This window comes from Spodoptera frugiperda, chromosome 8, assembly GCF_023101765.2.
Source record: "Spodoptera frugiperda isolate SF20-4 chromosome 8, AGI-APGP_CSIRO_Sfru_2.0, whole genome shotgun sequence".
Classification (NCBI taxonomy): Eukaryota; Metazoa; Arthropoda; class Insecta; order Lepidoptera; family Noctuidae; genus Spodoptera; species Spodoptera frugiperda.
In genome coordinates, this window is record NC_064219.1 from 5,726,621 (window position 1) to 5,752,025 (window position 25,405).

Sequence of the window (25,405 nt, forward strand, 5' to 3'; positions counted from 1 at the left end):
CTTTTGTATGGAGGTGTTATGTTTGTATACTGGATTATTAGGCTTTTGTAAACAAATTAGAGATGTTTTTTATTAAAAACATTGATATTTGATGTTAGAACGTATATTCCTATAGCAAGCCGGTGTTACTAAAATCTGATTAGGAAAAGCCAAAGTGTTGAATTACTTAAAAATCAGTATTTTATGCACAAAACAATTTATTAACTGTTTTCTTTTTACAGACTTGAAAAAAAGAGGAAGTACTATTTTCGGAGGTTTGTCTTTTTTGGCACCGGCTTCTAACCTATCAGTGGGTGGATCTACCAGTACTCATAATAGACATTTTTTGCTATTTAGTTTTTACTTTTTGATTGTTTTTATTTTTGCTTTTTTAAGTCGGTTTTTTATTAGATTTAAAATCTTTACTATCGAGTAATAGTACCTACATTATAGTGTTTAGATAAGTACTCGGTACGTGACTATAAACTCGTTATGTTTCATGGGACTAATATGTATTATCAAATTAATTATATGGCTATAAAAATGGTGTATTCCCATAGCCTCAGGGAATTATATGTGAATTATGTTGCTTTATACTATAAAACCATTATCAATAACTTGTCAGATAATTTGAAACATTACATTTATCAGTGTGCTATAATACTTCAGTACAAATTTTTGTGTTTCATATTTCACAAACTCAATATTTGGATGGCAAAATGCAACCAATGGTTTTAATTTAGTTATTATGAATTTATTTGGCTTGACATTCCAACGTGGTATGGTAACATAAATTGAATAAAATTATTGAGTGCAACCAGTTTTTAATATTGCTCATGTCATAACGTTGGCATCAATTTATGTGTAAAATAAAAGTAATCTGTCAAAACATATCAATATAGTACCGTACGTAAGTGTTTTAAAGGACTGTTTTATTTTTCTATAACAATTTTTCTTTATTCCATGAAAATAGACTCTAATTGACCAACTCTGTATTTTGTTTGAGTTTTGTAGTCATCTGTTGTCTTCTTAAATTTTTGTCTTAATCCCAATCCTAAAATTGCCTTCTTCTTTTAGTTATCTCCTACTTCCCTTAAAAATCTTCATCTCATGCTTCAAATAATCCATTCATCTATCTATATAACTATGTTCTCTACCGTCTCACACATTTACACAATGCATTCGTCTTCTATTGACTTTTATTTCTCCATTTTAATCAACTTACCATATTTCTGTCGAAACTCCTGTTGTCTTTATACCACACTATGTGAGCCGGTGGTCTACTGCCTTCCGATACACATCGAAGAGTTGCTGCTGCGGCAGACAGGAGCTGTTGTGGCCGGTTGAGTAAAGATACTGATAGTGGAACCACTGGTAAAGGAAAAAGAGTTAGATTAATAATTAATAAAATCGACTTACACCTGAGTAGCTAACGATAGAGGCCTTATGCAGAAAGCAGTACTTGTGGACAAAGTGCGTATTGTTTGGATATTCCTCTCTTTTTAACCCTGATCGCCCGTAGCTTTGATACTGATATTAATATTGTTAAATGCTATTTTTTTTCAAAATAAAATTTTTTAACATGTATTTAACAAGTATTAGAAATAAATGAAGAGATATAATAATTCTAAGGCAACAGCATTTTTATGAAATTGATGAAATCAAAAGTAATTGTTTACGCACTCACAGGTTTATAATTTAATTGACGCAATTAATAGAGTCAATCATTGGTGGCATAAAAGAAAATATTGTATTCTGTAAAGATTAAAAGACAGGAAAAGATATTTATAACAACGGTATAAATGACATGACAACAATGACCTGGAGATTGTTATCAATGTGATGCCCGCAAAATAATGCCTGTCGCTTTAAAAGCCTAGAATTTTAAACCCTATACATAAAATAAACATCACAAGACTTAATGATCTATCTAAATAACAAGCACCGCTAGAATATAATTATTATTCTCGTATATTCTTCTTGTAAATTCTCTAATAAATTAATGAAGTGATTTGCATTATTTAAAAAGGTTCAACCTTTTGGATGTCTGAAAAGGTTTAAAGAATCATCTATTTAACACACCGCTTTATTAGTCCACATCGTCCGTCTAGACCAAGACAAATTCATTTAAATTACATTCTAAAATAAAAAGGATTATTAAAATATTTAAAACGACTCCCGTCCAATGAAATTTCGAAATTACTCTGTGGAAAAACATTCCGTGATTAATGTTCATAGAAATGTTTTTAAACTGTGGTTTTGTGAGGAAAATCAATTTTAGAGATATATTTTTCAGGATAAAACATTTATATGATTTTCATTATTTAAGCTTTGGAAAATTCTATTTGTAATATTTGAAGCTAAAAGTATGCCATAGCTATCTATACAAAGGATCTTTGTCTATACAAAGTTCACAAAAATATGTTTAGATTTTGTATAGCTTATCTGTCCTCTAACACGGTTTTAAAAACTAGAACATCTATAGAAATACTGATAAATATAGAAGTACTGTATTTGTATGCCGTCTACCTTTATTTTATCTTTTTCTGTTTGAACAAACCTACCAACAGATTAAAATATAACTGTATATTTTTTCATATAAAAAATAAATAATCATTTTTTTCATTGACGAAAAAAATATTACAAATAAAAACCTATTTCAATACCAACTAACATAAAGCCATACATTTTCAAAATCAATGTAGTCACAGTATAAATATAATTGGAATTTCAACGTTGTTTTAGAAAAAAAGTCAGTAGTTATAAATGTCAGTCATAACGAAATGTTGTAGACATCTTTGTGTTACAAACAGATACACTGACAGACAGATCAAAGGCACCAGGAGTCATTATACTGAGAAATTAGCATTAGCAATTGCTCTTTGAGTGTAATTACAAAGAAAATATCATGTTAAAGCTTGTGAAATTTGAATAATTGTATTTAAAGGCCAGTCAATTACAAAAACGTTTAGGTGAATGTACTAACTTTGAAATATTATGTTGGACATATTATTGTCGTTAGTGCTTACATCTATTTCATTGGATCATCTAAGCGGGTTCTGAAACTCCTCATTAAAATGTTTCGAATATTCCTTATTGGAACTCATGACATAATACCTTTATACACACAAATTCTACGTACATAATTATGTCTTACATAAAGACCAAGGCTCAATTACGCTCTTCTCCAATTGCCTCAATCCCCGAATTTATAACAATCCTGAAATTCCTAATCCCCAAAGGCCGGCAACGCAGTGGTAACGCCACTGGTGTTTAGGATGTCCATGAGCGGCACCGATTGCTTACCATTAAACAAGCAGATGGACCATCCATCTGCTTGTTTACCGGCCTATCCCATAAAAAAACATACAAATATAATACGCGATGGGTGAAACTGTGACTGGATGATAAACTACTGTGCAACATTTTACAGCCTCTACTATCTATATTTATTTAATCCACAATTAATTATCAGTAATTATAAATAACCAAGGCTAGGTGTCATACCTATGTATGAAAAAGCTGTATTTCCGAACGCACCTAATGATTTCTGATAGAAACTTAAACTTAAGAAAAATAATTGGAGAATCTTACAATTCATCTCAAGCCTGACGACTTTTTCTTGCGGAGGGACCAAGTTTGTGTTGGAAGCTCGACATTTGAACGTGGTGTTTAGGTCTTCTCTCTTCAAATGCTGTAGCTCTAGGCGATTGACGATGACGTGGGTGTCTGTCTTCACTCCTATGTACTGGGAGGCTGGCGTCCCGTCTATCCACCAGGATACTGTTGGCTCGGGACGACCTAAGAACGAAAAACATACATGCATAAATATGATAACAACTTTTAAGCGGTAATAAGTGTATAGGGGATTTTTACCAAAGTTAAAATCTAAATATTGGCGAATTGAAAAAATTAACTTTAGATGTGTTTAGGAGAAATGATCAAGACAAAAATATAATTGAGTAACCGCTCATAGATCATGATCATTACTTCATGCCACATATTTCACATGGAAGAAGTTAGGGAATGGTCTCAGACGATATGGAAGTGAAAATTTTTCGGCAACATAATTAAGTGTGAGTGTGATAACAGGGTCAAAGCCTAAACTCCCCCTGTCCGGCCCGCTGCATCATCACAATTGGTGGGCGCACGGCCGAAGATAATCCGTTGCGAGCACTGGCTCGAAGCCAGGCGGCCATACTGCGGACTTTTCAATGAACCCATTCGAATGGAATATCTCTTCCAATGTTTCCATAAAAGAAATCAAGCAATAGAAAAAATTGAGCTCCCCCAATGTTCAATATTTTTGCGACGGTTTTAAGTAAAGCGCCCAACTGAACTAACTTATTTTTTTTTGAGCACGAGGTTCGAAAATATGGGCTGGACTGACTTTTTTTATTTCATTGTTTTTCATTAAACATAATAAAATTATCTATTTTTTTCAGAACAGTGTCAACAAATGTCATCGTTTTTTTTAAGCAAACCCAAAATTTATTTAGCCTTTTTCTAAATTGACCCCGTGATATTAAAACAATCATTCAATAGAACAACCAATAAATGTAAAAGCAGTGTGGGTGTTATTAACAAAATATATTTGTGTGTGTGTATACACGTATATGGCGATATTAAACTTTTGAGCGGTGAACCGAGCTGTGTAGAATGTCAATAGATGCGTGGTTCATAACACTGTTCCGCTATGTATTATGATGTTCCGAAAAAAGTAATATTTTTATGACACATTCAATAAAACCAAATCTAGTACTAACAAGAATATTTCAGAATCAACTTCCGGCCTATTGTAAATATTATGACGCTCTTCAATTTCCAATATACGTCGTGTTAGAAAAGCGGAAAATCTGTCATAAAAACTTGTTTTATGTTGTAATATTTTGTGTGTGTGGGTATTTTTAGACGAGATTTTCCTTAGGTTAGGTATCTCACAACAACTTAGCTCGTAGATAAAGTGAAATAATGAACAAACTAATATTATAATCTTACCTCCCCGTACTTCACACACTAAGACTAAAGCAGCTCCTTCCTCCAAAGGCCCCACCACGCCAGACACATCCGCACCAGACTTATCGTACAGCAACATTTGATGAGGAGGCACTGTGACAAAAACCCACTTCGAATATAATAACAGCGCGTCTCAATCTTCATCATAATAATATCAATATGGAATGAAAACTGAGGGCGCGATCGCTCACGATATTACCAACGAACGGCAGATTTGATTATTATTTGACGCCATTAATGAACACCCTCCGTTCTCAATGGTAATTGGATATTTTATGATGTTATGAATATGCCTGATTATGTAAGTAAGAGATTTCTTTGTGTGAGCAGTCCCTTTGCTAACAAAAGGCTCCTTGCAAATTACCTCTCGGCGCGAGCAGACTAATGGATTTCAATGGAGTTGCATATATGCGATGTAGGCTTACTTTTAAATGCTTTGTTCTGCGCAAAAGAAATTTACTTCCCTCATCTCCTTTGCCTACGTCTTTCGTCGCCTTGAATAGGGTAATTTCTTTGAAAAGCTCAACGGTAGTTTGCTCGGCATTTTATAGGCCATGTTTATATTTTTATGCTCTCCGTCGGTAATATTTCTCAAGAATACGGTTACGCTACCATTGAGTAAACGTATTAGAGTTACAACAGTGAAAAGAGATGCAATACTCGGCTACATTATTAGACTAACTATAGTGACAGTGTATTTGCTAGTGGTGCAGTAAGAAATAAATGCTGTTCCGTTTTTAGTCAACACAAAGAACGGAGCAATATAAATTAACGTCAGCATTAACCGAAGAATGAATACAAAAGAACTAGTAAGTCATTTTGTAATTCAGTGAGCCATTTCCGTCTAACGTTTTAATAAGCAAATAAAGGGGATCAGTACGGCGCGGCAGACTGATAACGCTCAGACAATTTGATCTATTCAAATCTAATTTCCTTTTAAATTTAACCTGTCTCCTGCAGATTTTATCTGTGTCATCGTCGGCGGGCATCGTTTTTATCAGCGAGGCAGCTGAGCAACCCCGCCGATCCCGAGTCGACAGTTCATAATTAAAATGTCTGCGCGATGTCATCACTCGGCGACCGCGCGCCTCCCGCGATTCACCATAATGACTAAATTGATTCCCAGTCGTCGCCTAATAAAATTTTCATTTAAAACTTAGTCGATTTTTATTTTAATGAGATTGTCTTGTCCCGCGCCTCGTGGCTTGATACAGCTCATAATAGCCTTTTATAAATTACATGGGCTATAATCAAATACACAATTTCATAAAGAACAGTTCGAAACTTGTTTATTGAAATAAAATAATTTTGTGTTTAAAATAATGAAGCAACCCGAAGGGAAGGTTTACCTAAACTAACAGCTGAAGGGTAGCGATGGTTTTGAGTAGATATACATTAAAAAAACAAGTCTTCTCTAGACTGATTTAATTTCGCTTTTCGAATTCTACCTGAAATTAGATAGTAACTTGATCAAGTATTTTTGTTTGCCGCTAATTTTGTTTGGTTCGTTTCATTAAGTGCTCTTTGCTAAACTTTGTTTCATAAACTACGCACGTATCTTAGATTTTATCTACGAACTTACCTATTACAGTTAGTCTGATTTGGAAGTTTCTCGTGGGCGAGTTCTTGAAGTCTACTCTACACCGGTAGACGCCCTCATCATCGAGTTGTACCGAGCTGAGGGTGAGCGCGGCTGGTCGGGCGACCGTTGCGAAGTACGCCCGGGGTCCGAACGCGCCTGGGTCTGACCACTGTAGCGCCTTGTTGAACGACCGCCCACGGACGTCGAAACTAAAATAAAAATTAATTTAGCTCCGAGGCATTCCAAGAAATGTAAACAACAACATTATTAACAATCTGATTGAGCTTCTAATTATACTCTTATCAAAATAGATCTTTATTAGATACAAACAAATTGAACTGACATTTCTATCGAGATACCTACATCAACTACATAAGACGGACACTAACGAACACGTCAAACAATCAAACACCAAATTACACTTCTGCGTCTATATGACATTAACCTCTTGTCTGTCGGTATATGAGACACAATAGAAAACAAATTGTATCTCGCGTAGATCTGCGCTCCGTACATACAACGGGTTAATGAAGAATCGACACAAACATGCGTCCGCCTATTCAATAAAACGTAATGAAATCTCATAAACAGCTGTATGGTCCGTGTCTGAATTTATTTTCCTTAAATAACTGTCAATGTCTAGAAATAAAAGAACGGCCGAACACGATGAAGTTTTTCAATTTCCGGACAGGCTACATTTTCTCAATCTACCGACCTCCATCCTAATTTATAAAGCAAGAAGCTTTGAGAGAGATGATTTGATCGTACCCTGCTGTTCTCAGGTAAATTTAACAATTCGAGCAGTTTATGACGGTATTATCTCTCCGAAGTATTCGTTTCGCCCTATTGCTGATATAAAATAGCAATTATAAACAATTCTAAGGATATAATGGGGATTTTATCTACACAACTGTTTTGGTTATGTAAGCAGTTGTTCGCTGTTTCCAGTTTATTACGCGAGACGGTAATAACGTATACTCCCGTTACGCGTAAAGGATGAACAAAATTAATTGATACTTAAATAAATGTTTACTTAATTTCTTTGAGTTGCTTGAGACAGGAAATTAATAAAGTGATTGCTACTTGATTAAAATTTTCTTTTGTTCATTCATCTTCGTGCTGTTACGTTTGGTCTTACGTCAAGGATCTATTTTCTTTTACACTCTGTATATTTTACGACGTCTAGCTTTTAGACCTTGTATAGGATTATCGGTGTACCTAAACACGTGTGTGTTATTCCGTAGGGACTGCAGAATATTATATACATTTTAGTACACCGTACTAAAATAGACGTCAAGCTATTTTAGCTAAACATAAGTATCTGGAGGGTAAAACTTAGGTATACCTACGTCTTAATGTTGCTGACAATCTTAAAGATCTAACAAAATATTTGCACATAAAAAACTTAGTACAACACGAGTACAAGAAGTAGTAAAGTACAGTGAATGACGTCAAGGCATACAGCATGGGGACATTGATGGAAAGTCCTCGGACCGGCGTCGTCAAGTGTGATTTCCTTAACGAGAGCTATGACATCTTAAGTGTGTTTCCCTGTACGGTGTAGGTGTGTTTCAAACGTTAATTGGATCGGTCGTGGCTGGCTTTCGTTCATCCGTTTAAGGTACCGAACGCTTCATTAGGCCCGACTTTATGCTATTAATTAAACACGTATTCACAAAGTTTTTGTAAGGCTCTGCCCAACTGGAATTCGCGTTGGACTATCTGTGTTTTCCAAGTTGGACTGCCTTATAAAAGTTGGATTTTCTGGCTTTAGAATCTTTGCTGTTTCATCTAGTGATATTGTTCTTTAATTTTGTGCAAAATGACTATTCTTCGTTATTTGATAACATATTTCATATAAAAATGCATACAGGTTACGTACACGTGTTCGTTCGTTCCTTAATTAAATTAATGGATGAATTGGTAGACAAATGTTTTACTCGCAACTAATTATTTTATCTTATTTTTTTTATACCCATACTATGATTTACTCCTGTGTCTTGGGTGCGTTTACAAACACACAATTTCACATGCACATGACACCCAGACCCGAAACAACAATTTGTGGATCACACAAAGAGTTGCTCCGTGCGGGAATCGAACCCGCTACACGTTCACGGTAGCACGCGGCACGCACCGCCCGGCACCGCGCCAATCGTACAGTTACCTATATTCTTTAACATAAAGTTGTACTCAATCGATTACATACCAAACAAACATCACAAAAATGTAGGAATAAAAAATACAACAATTGTTGTCGCTAGACATTTGCCATCACACACAAAAACACTTTCCAAAATAAATTCTTTCGTGTGAAAAACGGACGCGACATGTAATTAATTATTACACATTTTTGTGTGTCTGTTCATTAAGTCAATTCTTTAGTAATCCATTAATTAAATGCGGTGAGTAATTTATACCGAATACATTATTTATAATGGAAGATTTACAACGTAGCATACTGTGTTTGTTATGATTGAAGTAATTAATATACATATATCATATGTACATAAATAGTAGTTGGTAGCGAGTTAATGTGTATATCTGTTAATTTATTATACTCATAAGTAGGTAACGAAATCAAGAATCACAATTTTAAAACACAACCAAACCATTTTGAACTTTATTGTGAGGTTTTTGCGCAAGATTTTACATGCATTCTCATAGTTTATTCACAGACCTACACATCAATTATTAGCTACCTAAACTATGGTCCTATTTCATTTCTTTTTTCAATAATCTGCAGCCTACAGAACTATATTAGAAAATTAAGTGTACCCAACGTAATGGGTGTAATGTAATAAGATATTGTATATATAGGTAATATCATTAAGTACTTTGTGTAGAAATATTAGTGGTTAGTGTCGCATGAAATATCTTTATAAAAAGTATTATTGACAGTAAAACTATAACGGACTCTCGGCTTGCTTCCTTTGCTTCCGTGGAAAGCAAACTAGTTTAATATATAAAAAACGCATACCCAAGTCAAACACAAATTACTTTGTAAACTTACCTAGTGCTAGCAGTTTTTTATAGAAACTAATCATATTATCAGACAGAGACTAAGTAATGCTACGTTTTAAGTTTTAAATTACAGTAGCTTCCTCCAGTTTAATAAGCTAAAAGTTAAAATTTCGATTCCTTACAAATTTTTCCTGGATAATAAGTTATGCATGGGCTTTTAGGTTAATTTGCTACCCTATCTACTGCGAAGGACGCCAAGGACAGTATTTTAGGTGCACTTATTTTACTTCTCATTATTCAGAGAGTGGGGCGTTTATATGACGGACATTTTGTCATTCATAATTTTATACTTAATGGATTTTGCTAAGTATACCAAGAAAGTTAAATGTGTATCTTTAAAGTATTGCAAAAGTAAAACACGTAAGCGTAAGAAGAAGTTGCGTAGATTAAGAAATATATTTATTTTGATTAACAGCAGGATCTAATGCGTAAGTGGCGCCAACTTGGAGAACTAATGGAAACCAAAATCCCCATTTTCACTATACCTTCTATAATTCACCATAAATTATCTATGACTCACCTATATATAGGTTTGCCCCCACTCTTCCGGAACCACAGCACCATATAGACCCTGTCTTCATTAGTGTCGGGTGTGACGTCACAGGGGAGAGACGCCGTGCGACCCAGCACCGCGTCCACATCCACCGTCGACACTGTAACAATGAACATGTTCCGTTATTACAACAATAACTGTATCTAGTTGCACGTAGATAAGATGCTGTGCAACTATTTGATGTTTACGTATTCTAAACTCAGATTCAATAGTACGAAAGATAGCTTGAACAGAATGGAGTTTATCCAAGAATTTGCTCGCAATTTTATTCACGTGAATTCAAGAATTTTGGGAGATTATTTCTGAGGAAACATTTGCAGAAAACAATGCATTTTTAAGCCTTTCACTGCCAATAAGAAACAGTTAAAGGCTACTCCTCCACTAGCGTCGGTCAGCGTTGTCCGACATGGCCTCTAATGTGTTAAGAGAATTAAAACTAAAATCAATACGTTTTGACTTCAAATCTTTGATCCAACTAGACATTTAAGATATTATAATCTGGGAAAATCGTAATTTATTTATCCTCTTTTATACGCAGAGCGACTGGTGTCCCCTACAGCCCTTAGGGAATTTCGCAGTTAAATTCGCACCTCTAATCCCTCAGTCACCTCTACGTCAACAAGAGGGAAGATCCTATTGGATCTCTTCAAATTCTTAAGGTTATTTCGTATAAATCTGTGTCAAGCCGTCATGTTATCGCTCAATTATGAAAGTTTTTTTTGTAATCCTACTTTAATCTACTGTAGATGATTACTTTTAAGATTATCTCTCTGTCCTCTCACTATATCCTCTAAAATCCAAACATACTGAGTGGTTTAAACGATGTTTTCACTGATAAGTTAGTATAAAGTAATTCATCAAAATAGGTACTTTTCTATTTCAGTGAACAAGATACCGCAGAGAGACATTCAAACAAACAATCTTACGGAAAATATATTCAAAAATTTTAATTCACCAACAACTTGAATATTCTGTCATTGCGAATTCGTCCAGTTCATTTTGCGCATTACAAAAGGATGACAACGGCTAGGACAGCCCATTTGCATCAAGAAATAATCCAAAAAGGGCGTTGAAATAAAATTTATTACACCCTTGATAAAAAATAACTCGGAGCATAAGACACTTTCAACGATTTATAATAAAATAAGGAAGAGAAAAAGTGAAGCAAAGAATCCCCTGTGTAATACATTTATTCATTACGGAAATAATTTAATGAAAACTGAAGGAAATACACTGTCATATTTTATTTCTTTTTCCACGAAACAATTAGAGCTTATGGAGGAGACAGCAACTTTATCTAAAATGTGAAAATAAAATGTCTAGTTTCAGTTTAGCGAGAGTTTTAAAGCTAAGTCTGAACAAGCGCTTGACTGACATGTATTTTGCTAACCAACTTTGTGAAACTTTATAACTACGTGGAGTTTACGTAAAGTGCTCATGAATCACTTTTTATGTAACATCTGGTACTATTTATAGTAATAAACATTATAAATTCGTAAAATTATATAAGATACGGTTATTGTAATGTTGTCCATTTAATTCCTTAATTTAAGCATTTGTGAAAAAGTAGAAAAATACAGTTGTGAAAAACATACCGATTTTTTTTTGTCAGCCTTGGTCGTCCCACTGCAAGGCAAAAACCTCCCTACCCTCCTTCCAGAAAGCTCTACCAAAATTAGTATGTGAAAAAAAAAACAAATAGAGATACTTTTTGAAGGGGGAAAATCACTTAATGACTTCTCTCGTCTTGAGCGAGCTGAAAGGGAGTTTCGGACTACAAACCACCGCGTTCCTACCCCCGGAGCCCTGGTAAACCCGCTAGGCAGTCCGCAGCTCCAGATAGCACTAGAGATACGTTAACTATCGCAGCTTTTATAATTGTTTTCTAATTCAAAACGTTCCGAGTAAATAATATTTTAAAGCACATACAACGGAATGTGAAGGTCATTTTAGCCTTACGCCATCAACAAGAAAATCTACTATGTATAACTTATTTCATTTCTCAATATTCATTCACTTGTATCATTCTATTTACGTACGAAATCCATATTTACCTGTTACTATAATAATATTAATTTATATATTTTCCTGACCTAATTACGTGACGTATCTGCCCGGTATAATTGCTTCCTTAGCTCAAGTCAAGGACAAATATTCGGCCTATTGGCTAATTAGTTAATTTGTTTATCGAACGAGAAAGGGACAGCATCAACCAATCGGGGTTACATTGAGTTTGAATTGGACATGTTGGTAGAAGCGTGAAGCTTGAATAAAGCGCTCTGATCATTGATTAGATGCCAATTAACTACTGTGGTGATATAAAACAAGAGGTAACAGAAATTACTGCCAGATTAATAGGCCGAACTGCCTAGTATTCTTAGAAAATACTAATTTATAGTGTAGAATCTTTAGAGCAACGACGTTTGGGCTTCTAAAAAGGTGGGAGCACTTAGAACGCCTTAGTATAGTACACAGCAGGACAATTCAATTAGGCCGAACACTTACAGCAGACAAAATGACAACTAGAAAATTAAGAAAAGCAAAAACACATCAGAATTTATGACAAAACAGCCATAAGTTCCGTTTTCTCATTGTTACACGGTTCACTAAAAACGTAGCGCATGAGGTCGGATGGACCAAGTGTTTCGGCTCAAATACATACAGTCCGAACATTTATCTCGGCCAAGTTAATTGGGACCCTGTTTTTTTTCCTTTGTACATTTTATACCATGTTCACAAACTGTAGGAATTTCTTCTGGCAATTTAGTTAGGCGTAAACATACGTGTTGGGTTTGAGAAATCAATCTAATAAGTGAAGACAAAACTCGATTGTTGGTTACAAAGGGCTTTTCTATCACATCACCGGTTGTGGTAACAGTATTGCAGCGTGTTTTCGTAAGCAATGTGTGTAGGTGTAGCAAGTACGAAAATAGTAGTAATAACGATATTTTGCGCCCTTTTATCTCTGTATACCCACTTTTCATAATTTATGTTTAAGGCCAATATAATAGGGTGTGAGCCTATTGCCATATACTAGGCACAATTCCATTATGCAAAACAGAAAAATATATGTGGTATCGACGCTGTACCTATCATGTAATACATTTATATGTCTGAGTGTCGACAAAAAACTATTGTATTAACTAATACGCCACTAAGGCAGATGCCAAATTATTATGATAGCCACGTTGCTTAACGTAATTGAGTACAGTTGCTGTCTTCTTAGTACGTCAATACATATGAAAAAACGTGGTGGACCACTTTTTCTTGAAACTAGTTTGATATAAAATGGTACTGACGTAATCTTCTCAAGGTGACCTGACAGTATGTAGGAGTATGTCTGTCTAAATACCGACTCAAAGGTTCTGAATAAAAGCCCTGGGCAAGTCTTCATCAAATCTAAAAAATGGCCTCCATCTCATGTAATTTCGCCTCAAGATACACATTAGTACACCACTTTCAAAGAATTACAAATTCTTATGATGATATATTACCACGATTAAACTTAAAACAATAAAAAGTAATTCATAACTAGAATTCGTAGAAGTTTGTGATATTAACTTAACAATTTATGTTATTGTTAACTCCTTGAACTGAGCCTAATGTACTTGGCTAGGATATAACAAGCATAATAACTTACCAAGTTAAAGTTGGAGCTCACGAGGCGAGTTGTGAACACCCTATATGTATACTGTGGTATCTTCACTTTTAATTGTTATGTAAAATACTTGTGTTATGAAGAGCAAAAGTTTCTTGCTTAAGTATTCAACTAAAGATCACTATATCACACTAATGTTATAAATGTGAAAGTTTGTTTGTTTGGATGTTTGTCCGTCAATCGCGCTGAAACTACTGAACGAATTTTCATGACATTTTGTATACAGAGATATCCGCAGACTTGGGTGATAGGATACGTTTTATCCCACGGGAACGCAGGTGAAACCACTGGTAGAAGTTAGTCATCACTAGTTTACTTGCATAGATTTAGGGGTCACGCCATGACAAAATGTCAGAAAACTATTTTTTATTGAATTTACTATAGATGCAAACGTGTGTTTGTTACTTTTGGTTTACCTAGAGCTTAAATTGTTGAAATGATTTTGACAAATTTTGACACAGCTAACGGTTTCTTTGAAGGCAGTGGTAACTATTTTCAATGGCTGATTCTTGCTAACTAGAACTAAACCTAAGCAACAAATAAAATAAGATTGTCTCATATACAATCGTTTCGTACTACAACGAACTATAATAAACTACCTACCCATCTACATAAAAAGCACGTCCAATACAATGTCTAAATCTTGGAATAAATTCGCCAATACGTTTACCATGAGCTTTGAATACAAAAATACGCTCTTAAATTATAACAAAGAGTCACGTCAGTCAGTCAATAGAAGTCTTAATCAGAAATCGCGTTTTCCAAGTATCCGTTATTGCGTGAAACCGGTGCGCGTTGAGACGAGGCATGCATTATGATAATTCAGAACGTTTCCGACGGAAGAGGCGCCGCGAAACGCTTCGCGGCACGTGATGAAACGCACCCGAAATTATTTTATAAAACACTTGTATTTCTTTATTTTCGTGAGAGCATAATATAGCACGTGAAAGGATTTATGCCTCTCTTCCTATTACCATAAATGTTGGGTGTTTTTGTAACTAAAGTGTAGACCGTACTGTCAGAATTACTACCTACCGAGTATTTTTTTAATTCGTATATGACGTTGAAGTAGAGAGAAGCAGTTTATTTTGTTAGAAAAGTACTTACATACGAGTTTAGATTTAAATTCAATCTGAAGGTATAACGTTCTTAAATAGTCCACGTAATTTATTGAGAGTTAAAATATAGATAAATGTATTTCATCGCCTTTGAATGAGAAAGCCTTTACATGTTTATACACGATGACCTGTCGGTTGGCAGACATTCAAAGCATTTCAGTGTTTCAGGACGGCGAACTATTGACCTACCCGAAGTAAAACAAAGGTGCTTATTACATAGCACCTATGTATATTAGGCGGGTCGGCAATGTATCGAGGTGGCGCACCGAATGAAACGGTTTCCATCACGCGATCCAACTCCAAACCCGAAAGAATAACCCAATACCTGCCAAACTGCAATTTCATTCACGAAAATAAAATATCCGATTTCATTTCCCATTTTATTATTCTTTAACGACGTCTCATAAAATAACATTATTTAAAATTCAGTGCGATGCGAAATTAAAGTCATATTTAAAACCTTGAATACTTACTGTCCATAAACATTCGTTTTAAACTAAAAGTTTACGGTTTAAAACAATAAAACGTATTTTCTCTTTGTATAAAGCGCGCATTTTATCTATGCGAAATGAGCATCGTTACTTTAGATTTTAGGTGGCAGTAAAAGATATGCGAAGATGTTCAACTCTCAAACAGCTTTGCTTTTACGCTAAATCTTCGTAAGTGTCTTTAAAATGAATAGAATCGTCTCCCTCACCTAATTAGGAGCAAAATTGTTGCACACTTATGTTTTAAAATTAAACAAGAGAGGATTATTTTGGCACGTGAATAAAATTGTCTCTCTTTCCTTGGTACTGGGTTGAAAATATATGTTTGCGAAAACCTGATAGTCGATTTGGAGCGATTCGAAATATCACGTTTGGCACGGTGTCTTGAATCGATTATTCAATTCGAGTGAGTCTCGCGTGAGGAGTGGAAATCGGTCAGCGGTGCCGCAAGGGACCTCCGCCGCACTCCCAGAGGTGAGGGACCACGTGACTGGACTTTATTCAGTCTGCCACCTTTGTTCTACGTCGCGTAACTCGGAGCAATCTGGATAGATGATGTGATTTACTGGGTACGTCTGTTGAAGATGGATCGGATTTATTGTATTGCGGTATAACCTGTTTTGCTTGATAGTAAAATGGTTTTCAGAAGCATATTATGTAGTCGTAACAATAAATTATCATTCGCAATTCTCTTTATCTTTTTCAATTATAAAGAATGTACACTGTGAATACAACTGAAACACATCTATTCGTAATTACAACACAGACCTGTTTACAGTTAATGTTATTTAAAAGCTACACATATTTACAAAACAATACGGCCACAGTGACTGTAAACTCAAGCGAACAATAAATAAATTACAATCCGATGCAAACACAAAATAAAATCAGTCAATTTGTTTCGACACAGAAGGTAAATTCGTTCATCGACTCCAGTGTTCAATGAAATAACAAATTTAGTCCCCCGACCACCAAACCTCATTTAATAAATATTATATTTGCAGCAGAATAAATAATTACGAATATGTAGTTATTCTACCTATTTTCGATCCAAATTAATATGCGGAACAGATGAAACAGCATTAAAGCCAATCCCTGTTGGAAAAGTTTTCGCGTGACTCCATTTTATAAGCGTAACATTACAGCTCTCGTCCTAATTGCACTAATGATTCAAATTAATAACGTGGAAAGATAATGAGATGTGTTACACGCGTTATGTAATTAATTACAACCAGTTTTTATCATGAAATCCGTTTAGAACGTTAATTTGAATATGCGGACCTTTTTTTCATACTTTTGAACACTATAGCTGTTTTGTGTTTATTTTAAAAACCTTTTATGTTGGTAAATGTAACAAAAAACCTTCATGTAATCAACTTACTGTCTGTTCCCGCCCCGCGGACCTTTTTTGGCAACTGTTCAACTTTAACTGATGAGTTGCTGGTACTTTAATGTTAAACATTAATTTTATGTAAAGTGAATAAAATTTGTAGGTTGGTAGGTGCTTTATTGTCAAAAGGGATATATATGTATGTATTGTATGTGTAGTTTGCTCTTATATTAAGATTAAATTATGCCTTGTGGGTATCATTAGAAACTTAAGTATAATATAATAAAAAGAAAGTAATTTAATTACCAATAGTCACTCATAATAGCTATTAAAATATGAAAAGAAAAATAAGTTCTAATTACTACAAAACAACAAAATTTTTGTTTACTTTAATTACAGTAAAAAGGTATTTACTTTGATTTATTCCTAGAACTTCGGGCCAGAAAAACGACACCTAAATTAGTACAAATATTCACGTAAAATACCGAACATGCTTAACTGCCTAGACGTACAAATTCTTGAAGGAAAACATCTACGAAAAATATTGTAGGTAAAAAAGGAAAGTTTCAATTATGTAGCAGTAAATAAAAAGTAATGCACTTCAAATATAAGAGTATTAGTTGTTTACAAACTTCATTAATAGTTAGTAAACAATTTGTGAATACGTTTAAAAGGCACAAAACGGTAACTGTATTAAAACTATGGTTCTAAAACGAACGGGAATTAATCACGCGAGGGGCCACACTTGGTTGGTTTTTTTAATCCTTTTATAACACGTTTCTTAGAGGCTTAATGGAATTTTAACATTTGACAAGAGCTGTAAGAACAGCGAGAATTAACAAGTTAACATGTTTTTGAGGTCTAAGGCGTTGTATGACTGATTAGCCTATTAGCTTAATAATTAGGTCCGTTATTGCGTGACTTTTTGTCGAACTGACAGCAGATTATAGTGCGTGACTGTCACTTTTTGGTTCCAAGCTTGGCGATTTCGATAGAAAAAGGAAAATATAGTACGGCTGACCTTAGTTTACTGCTCAATTTCAGTGCATATTGTATTGTCTAAACAGATAACTTAAACAGTTGAAAACAGCACAAAACAAATTATCCAGAAGCATAATCTATCCAGTTATCGCAGGGAACTATCGTTTAATCAAAGCGAGTAGTTTAAAACTAATTTTTGCCTCGGCTTGATAGCTCCCGAAACGACTTTGTGAAACCCTCATTTAACTTGAGACAATACAGAACGATATTATGACCAATGTTTGTCACATTCAAACTTGGGAGCTTCCACCAAGTATTTTAATAAAAAGTCTCTTCTCAAAAGGAACTCGCGAGGAGTTTCATGCTAACAGTAAAGGTGTATATTTGCATGATTTTAATTAAATTCTCTTCTCCGTATAACAGTAAGCGTTAGTTGAAAAAAAGCAATTTTACAATGAACTAGGTTGAAAGGAAATAAAGTCTCTCAAGATAGTTTGTAAAAAAAGCTGATAAGCAATTTATTCAGCTTTCAGTCTTTGTATACAATTCGAAAAACAAAAGCTTTTATCTTTTTTTAAGCTTGCTCTTTTCAATGACAAAGAATCTTGGTTAAAATAAATATGTAAATGTACAGCTACAACAAGTGAGCTGAGAGGGGCGACGACCGCGGCACTCGGCAGTCATTAACTCAATGGGCATTTGATATAGTGAAGGGCAGAAGGAAAACTGGACGGGATTAGCGGAGGCCCGGAAAAAACGGAATGTTCGAGGGACCGACACATTATTGATACGTGAAACAAGTTGCAGTCTATAAAATGCTTCGTTTATCAAGTTTTTCGAGAAGTTCGTTAACATTTGACAGTAACGTATAGGAGGTATACAGTGTTTGGTGGCTCGTTAAGAGCTGACAAGCGTAGGTAAGTCCACGGTTCGTTAGTGATGTGACTCTAGTCTTCGTCTCGCTGGCACATCGATCCTGTATTGACGTACTGACATAATAATGTTGAGCGATAGAGTACCGCATTCATATATGGAAGTTTGAATTGCTTAATATCTTAGTCAATTTAGTATTGCTATCTTAGTTAGCAAGTAGTTACGAGTATTTAGTGTCTAGATGAATCAAGTTAATAGACCAACAGATCTTCAATCTATATATTGACTGAATTGTTACCAAAACCACGTAACAATAAAATATAGATTCAACACAAAGAATGTCACTTACAAATTCACCACTTACTCGTACAAAATATAAATAAAGAACGACACACGAATTTATAAATGCATTAATTAAACGCTGTTTACGAAGCAACGTTTTATTTAGTTGAAAGCAAGCTGTCAAGTAGCGCAACGTGGCACACGCCTTGTCATCTGTCCGTAAACAAATTGGGCCGTACCCCAACCCATTGTGGACTGCTCGACATCCGGCCAATGCGACCAAACCCTGCACTAGTACCGTCGACGTCAAAACTTACAAAACAACCTTTATATACATATGGAAATTGATCTGTTTTAACTTTAAGTTAGTTGAAATTTACATGGTTTTTGGCAAAAATTATGAAATATTTTTGGTGGCAATTTTTACTTGAACTTTAACATGCCTACTTCTTTTTGTAAATCAAACGATTCTGAAAGCAATTCTATTGTTGTATAAAAGAAATTTTCGACAATACAATGAGCAATTTAGAAATCGAGGCCTATACAACCGGCAGTAACATAACTGAACCAATAAACCGATTCTGACCGTACACAAAATACTATAAAACATTACGAAAGCAAGTCAACGTCGACCATTCGTCGGTACATAATCGACTCTAATCCCCTCATGCGTGTTTAACAGTTGGATTACTCGATTACCCACCCTCGAAATTTCTAACGACGAAATTCAAAATTCAGCGCTCTTTTAATTGACCGAAAAGGCCTGTGACAGAACATACCCGAAAAGTTTTAAACGATTATTTTTATTCATATTCGTTTTTGTTCCCAACCTCAATAGGGAATTATTATGCTAAGTAGCTGTACCGATTTATTTTATGAATGTGTTTCGTGTACGTAGGTACGTACATACGTTTATTTATTTGTATTTGTTTCAGGTTAAAATAAAGAAAATATTGCTAATGTCGCATTCACATATGGAATGAAGTCAGAATATCATGAGTAATTTCAGTTTACTGCCATTTAGTATTTGTATTAATGTGTAATGCGTAAAGTAATAACCTGAACATATTATAGACACACTATATCTCTAAACACGTCCACGCACGTGATCAAAAGTCCGAAGCTCATGTAGCAATGGACACATCACCGAAATCTGAACGTCAATAAAACACGCGATAACCAATAAGAATGACGTGTAATACAAACAAAACGAGCATGAGAAACAATAACACAGTAAGAGCTTCAATTGAGCAATAAATTCATAACGAAATCATATTCGGGGAATGCGCGTCACAAAGTTTTGTACCAAAAAAGCACAAATGCCGTAGTCTCTATTCAAAACCTTTGTGGAACTTGACGCCGACTCGACGCAAAGTGGGGCGGCCCCACGCCGAGTGTGAAAATGAAAAGCGATCTTGTTTAGGCTTAAATGCAGACTTGAGAACAACTTGGGATTAACTTTTGTAAAATTAAAACTACAATACATTTGTTTATTTGTACGTGTCGGCAATTAATGTTAATTCAAGTTATGTAAATGTGTATTCAAACGAATTTACTCTTAACTTTAAAATCATCTTTCGTGTGCCATGTTTCGTTCAATGTTCCATTAATTCCCATGCGTTTTCTACGCAGTTATAGACAAGTGCGTCATAATTATTAAAAAGCAATCAAAATATCTAAAGAAAACTGAACTGAATATTCAAATAGAAAGTCTGACTTTAAAAAGACGCAATCTTACCTCAAAATCCTCAAATACTTAGGGATCAAAATCAAAGATATCAGTTTGAAAATGGTTATCCGATAGTTATTGATGGGTTCTTCGATTGAGTAATTCTGAGGAGACAGCTAGCGATCATTCCAAAAAATTAAATCGCTGATAACGTCTGCCAATGGACTTTGGTACTTATTGACATTCAAATCTTGGAGATTTTGTTTTAAATGTGTCCATTTAGATTGTGGTAGACAAGTTGGAATGATAACCGCTAGATTAGAATATTATCATCAACTTCTATTTTATCGCTTATTTCTTTTATAAAGATCTTAAGTAATAACCCTATTTTTAGCTTTATCGATAATTCAGAAACATTAATTTAACCATGAGTTTCTATTCCAATCCATTACACCCGACTACTATGTATTATGCATCACAAAATTCTAAAATATATTTTTGTAATAGATTTTTATTGCTTTATATAAAATGTCAAAGATCAAATATCAGATAAGCCTTTACTTAAAGTAGACTGGTTAACTCTTGCAAGTTACACCTGATTAAAGTGTTTTTAGAGGAGCGACCGCGTGCGGTTCAAAGTTCGACTACGTGGAGCAATTAAGTCGCGCTCAGAGGACGAGCCACACTTTAATTGTAATCAAAACATCACAGAATAGTTACAACAGCCCTACCAACCCGTTGCGTAACTCTAAATTAAATTACGACTTCGCTTAGACCCAGAATTTGCAAATACTTATTATATAAAGTTATTATTTCATAATAATGTTGAGAAACTACCCTGTAAAACGTTTTTCATTTCCTCTGAACACGATCTAGTTATAACATTGTTATTATCTTAAATTAAATAGCTCTTAGAAATTGAAAACTCGTCAAAAGCCTAACATCAAATGGTTACTGTTTCTATATACTATTCTGAAAAAGATTTTCTATATCACTATTTTCCTTTGATATCCTTAGTAAAACATGACACACTTATATTACATTATTGTTTACTTGTGATTACCTAAAACTCGAATGCGTAGAGAATATAGAAGATCAAAACAGATCCTTATTTCGCTAACAAAGTAACAGAACATGGAATCAATTCGAGTTAATGTTACATAATATCATATTGCAGTATAAAGGTACAGAAATTGGGCCAACTGCGGCGGCCGACCCGTCTGCTTACTAAATTCGTTCGGGTAGGCAAATCCAGAAAACCACATATGGCTTGTGAAGTTTCCCGGCGTGAACCAATTAACCTCTAGAGAGAAACCCCCTCAGGTATTAAACAAAATTGACTCCAATATAATTTTACATTCGCTAGGTAGCCGAAAATGAGATTTAACCTAGGATAGGGCCGCCATAAACGTAGAGCCCACGACCGGGCCGTTTGTGATACACGAATGAAAAATTAAATTAGCAACTAAGTAGAAATTCGCTATAAACTTGGTGTTCGTAAAGCTTAAATTTAAATTAAATCCTAGGTAAGTACTTGGAATATTATAATGTATTAAAGTATCCTCTTCGTAATAATTTCCAAACGAGTATTAAGTGTAATTCCTCAACCCACGTGCTAGACTTAAATTAAGATATAGTTCAAAATCAGTTCCAGGTAACGGCTGGTAACTAGAACTCTTTAGTAAGACCCATTAGGTTGTAAATAGATTTTAATTATTAAAAACAAAGGAGTTTAGACACGTGTAGTCCTAGTACAACTTGACAAATAAAGCTAGGCAAACGTTATGAAGACTAGTAGTCTAACATCAAGTTTAACCAAAGATAGCGCCTTTATTCCATAATACAAAATACAGTTACTCGTAGATAACCTCATAACTTTTCATTCCCTAAGAGGATAGGTGTATGTACACAATTGCATTAGATAGTCACTTTTGGTATGTTATATTGTGAATATCTTATGGTATCCAGTTTCGACTTTCTTTCATTAGAAAAACCCATCAAAAATATCAACATCAATATTGTCGATTTCGAATATAACTTAGTTTTATTCGACCAATTGGATAAAAGCAGTCGTCTATAACGGCTATATTTAAAAGAATGGAAAAACAACAGACACTTCATTCCAGCATACCGGATTAGTTCTGTCATGACTTAAAACCCGAGCTGACGATCCAAAACGTTTGGGGAACTATATTTTGTTCACGAAACGACAGTTTAATTGAGTCGTTCGTGCACTATTGAAGTTTGAACATTTTAAACTGTCAACCAAACTATTGTTCGGCTCACAATCGACTTTAGTCTTTTAAACTTCGTAAAGAGTTGCATATTCACAACATCGGTTGAAAAATTCATGCTAAGTTTTATTATTGACGTGAAATGTTTTTGTGGAATAGTGATCAATTTGGTTCAATCTTACGTCTAGCTTATAGTGACATATCAGCTAAAACGTTGATCCAATCATGGTTTTTGCCACACGATATGAAATATCCGATTACCTAAAATTGGTGGCTTATCTAAAAATGAAGTATGTAATTGCCATCATGGGTGGACAGACAGTAGATTTATCTCTGATCAAACGTCACGCTTTTCAGACTCTGAGAATTATACTTTTCTTTTATATAGGCTGTCATTGTAAGATCTATGATAGTCGTTACGGTTAGCTCAAAAGGCTGACGACGTTTCTATTTTCTAACCAATGATGACGCATCCAATCTATTGGTTTTTAGTTTGGTTTTACTCACAATTGTGGAAAAAAGACTTAGAAAAAGATAACTAACTTTATGTCAGAATATAATTAGGTACATCTAAGATCGATTCATCGCGTAAATTGGTATTTAAATTGACCTTTATTCGTTAGAGAAACAATGTCCTTATATTTTGCTAGTTTGTACCTACTTCAATAGAGAAAATAACAATTACTCAAGCATATTTCAATATGTAAACCAATTAATATACCTAGACAAACTTACTAACAACAATTATGTAACAAACACAAACCTAGTAAGATATCAAAATACTTACCTACATACCTAGATACATAATAAATAGAAGTTATATACCCGTCTTGAGTTCAGAAGCAGCTCATTGAATCTCCTTCAGTTACAATAGAGTTATTGGAATTGAAATAGTTATCGAAACTATTGCCAAGAAGATAAATAATGTGCTTAGTTAGAGTAAGACAAATGCTATCAATTATAGCCGCTGAAATGGAGCTACAATACTACTGGATTCTTGGTAAGTAAAAGTTTCGGATAATGTCCTGTAAGTATATTGATCAAATATACTCAGAGTTATGTAAGAAAGTTTAGTCTATCAACGTTAAATGAGGTCCGAAGTCGCGCTTTTGTTGTCTTTATTTTCTGCGTGAAAGAGTTCGGTGTTTGTGAACAAATGTTTTTATAACATGTGAGGTTTATGTAGTATCTTTCTTGTTTATATTTTGTAAACAATATTGCTGAAATAGAATGTTACTGGGGATAATTTAGACTATAGATAAAGTAAATCGTAAAATGTTTTTATAAACGCAAATCTCTGGAGCTACGGAATAGATTTTACTGATTATATCTTTATGTTGTAGTTATGTTTATCACATAATATCAAAAAATAGTACCTGGGCAAAGCCGAAACGGCATACTAGTAATAAATAATAAGTAAGCGTTTTAACTTATATTATGCTGTTTACCCGGAGCTGCAGATTGCCTAGCGGGTTACCGAGGCCTCGGCTCGAAAAACAGAAGTAGCAACGGGTTGGTTTTTAGTCAGTAAAAGTCTAACACTTCTTTTCGCTTCGCCCAAAGCGGAAGAGAAGTCCCCCCAAAGTTTATGCTGTTTCATAAATATAGTTAACTAATATTTCTAAAATTCACCAACTATACGCCAATAAAACTAATACATCCTAATAAAGATGTAACCAAACCATTGAATCATAGATAACAAAGACACAATACATTACAACACGACGGCATAAGGAACAGATATCGCGTTATATAATTTAGTTATATTTGTGGATTGAGTTCGCTCGGTCGTTCAGTCACGCACGACTTGCAATCACCCGGAAATCTATGTATTTACTCTAATACTACTCCCCGACCCGACTTTCAACGTTTGCACCAACATTATAACCCACAAAACATCCCGATAGCATTTATTGACAACGTGATAACATGTTTAATTCATACATAAAATAACAAAACATAGTATTTTTTTACTCGGTAACATTTTTGTTTGGACATTTTTAGTAGTCATAAACAGTTGGGTGCAGCACCCACGAATATGAGAACAATGCTATCCTGTTATTACGAATAACGAATACCGAAATATTTATTAAAGTTTATGTTTATTATGAATACTATTATTTATTTGCGTTCGTGTTTTAATAATATTTGACGGTCTAGTACCTAGAATTTTGAAAATATATGTTGTACAATGCATTTTGTGAACATTTTTTACTGTGTTTGTTTCAAATAATGGAATTTATTTCTCTTTATCATGTATTTTTTTCTATTGTATTAAGTTCGGATACGTGATTTTCAAAAATTCCGTATTAAATCTATTACAATTGTTAGGTTAGCTTAGACCATTCAGGTACTTCAGTTATTCAATCCACGAAAATTTATAAATCTAATCAATATTTCATGAACATGTCATATAAATGATGGTTTGAACTCTGAGCTTCACATAATTCGCAAATTTTCAAGCTCATTAATTCGATATTATTTGTATAAGTACAATTTTATTTGACCTTACAAACTACAAGTACCTGCTCACGAGTAGCTTTCTACGACTAGAACTCATTCGCTTATATTCGCTCTCTTGGACCGTCAAGATCCTTGACCTACAAGGGAAATACATT

General features: G+C 34.4%; 1 protein-coding gene across 1 annotated transcript in view; it reads right to left on the reverse strand.

Moving 5' to 3' along the window:
• LOC118275466 (synaptogenesis protein syg-2) overlaps positions 1 to 25,405 on the reverse strand; it is a 104,059-nt gene that overhangs the window by 19,058 nt on the left and 59,596 nt on the right. Inside the window, exons 3-7 of the mRNA XM_035593445.2 lie at positions 10,122 to 10,254; positions 6,578 to 6,786; positions 4,978 to 5,088; positions 3,574 to 3,780; positions 1,205 to 1,350 (exon numbers count right to left, since the gene is read on the reverse strand). Of these exons, the coding sequence (XP_035449338.2) occupies positions 1,205 to 1,350; positions 3,574 to 3,780; positions 4,978 to 5,088; positions 6,578 to 6,786; positions 10,122 to 10,254 (806 nt within the window). The remainder of the gene's footprint in view (positions 1 to 1,204; positions 1,351 to 3,573; positions 3,781 to 4,977; positions 5,089 to 6,577; positions 6,787 to 10,121; positions 10,255 to 25,405) is intronic.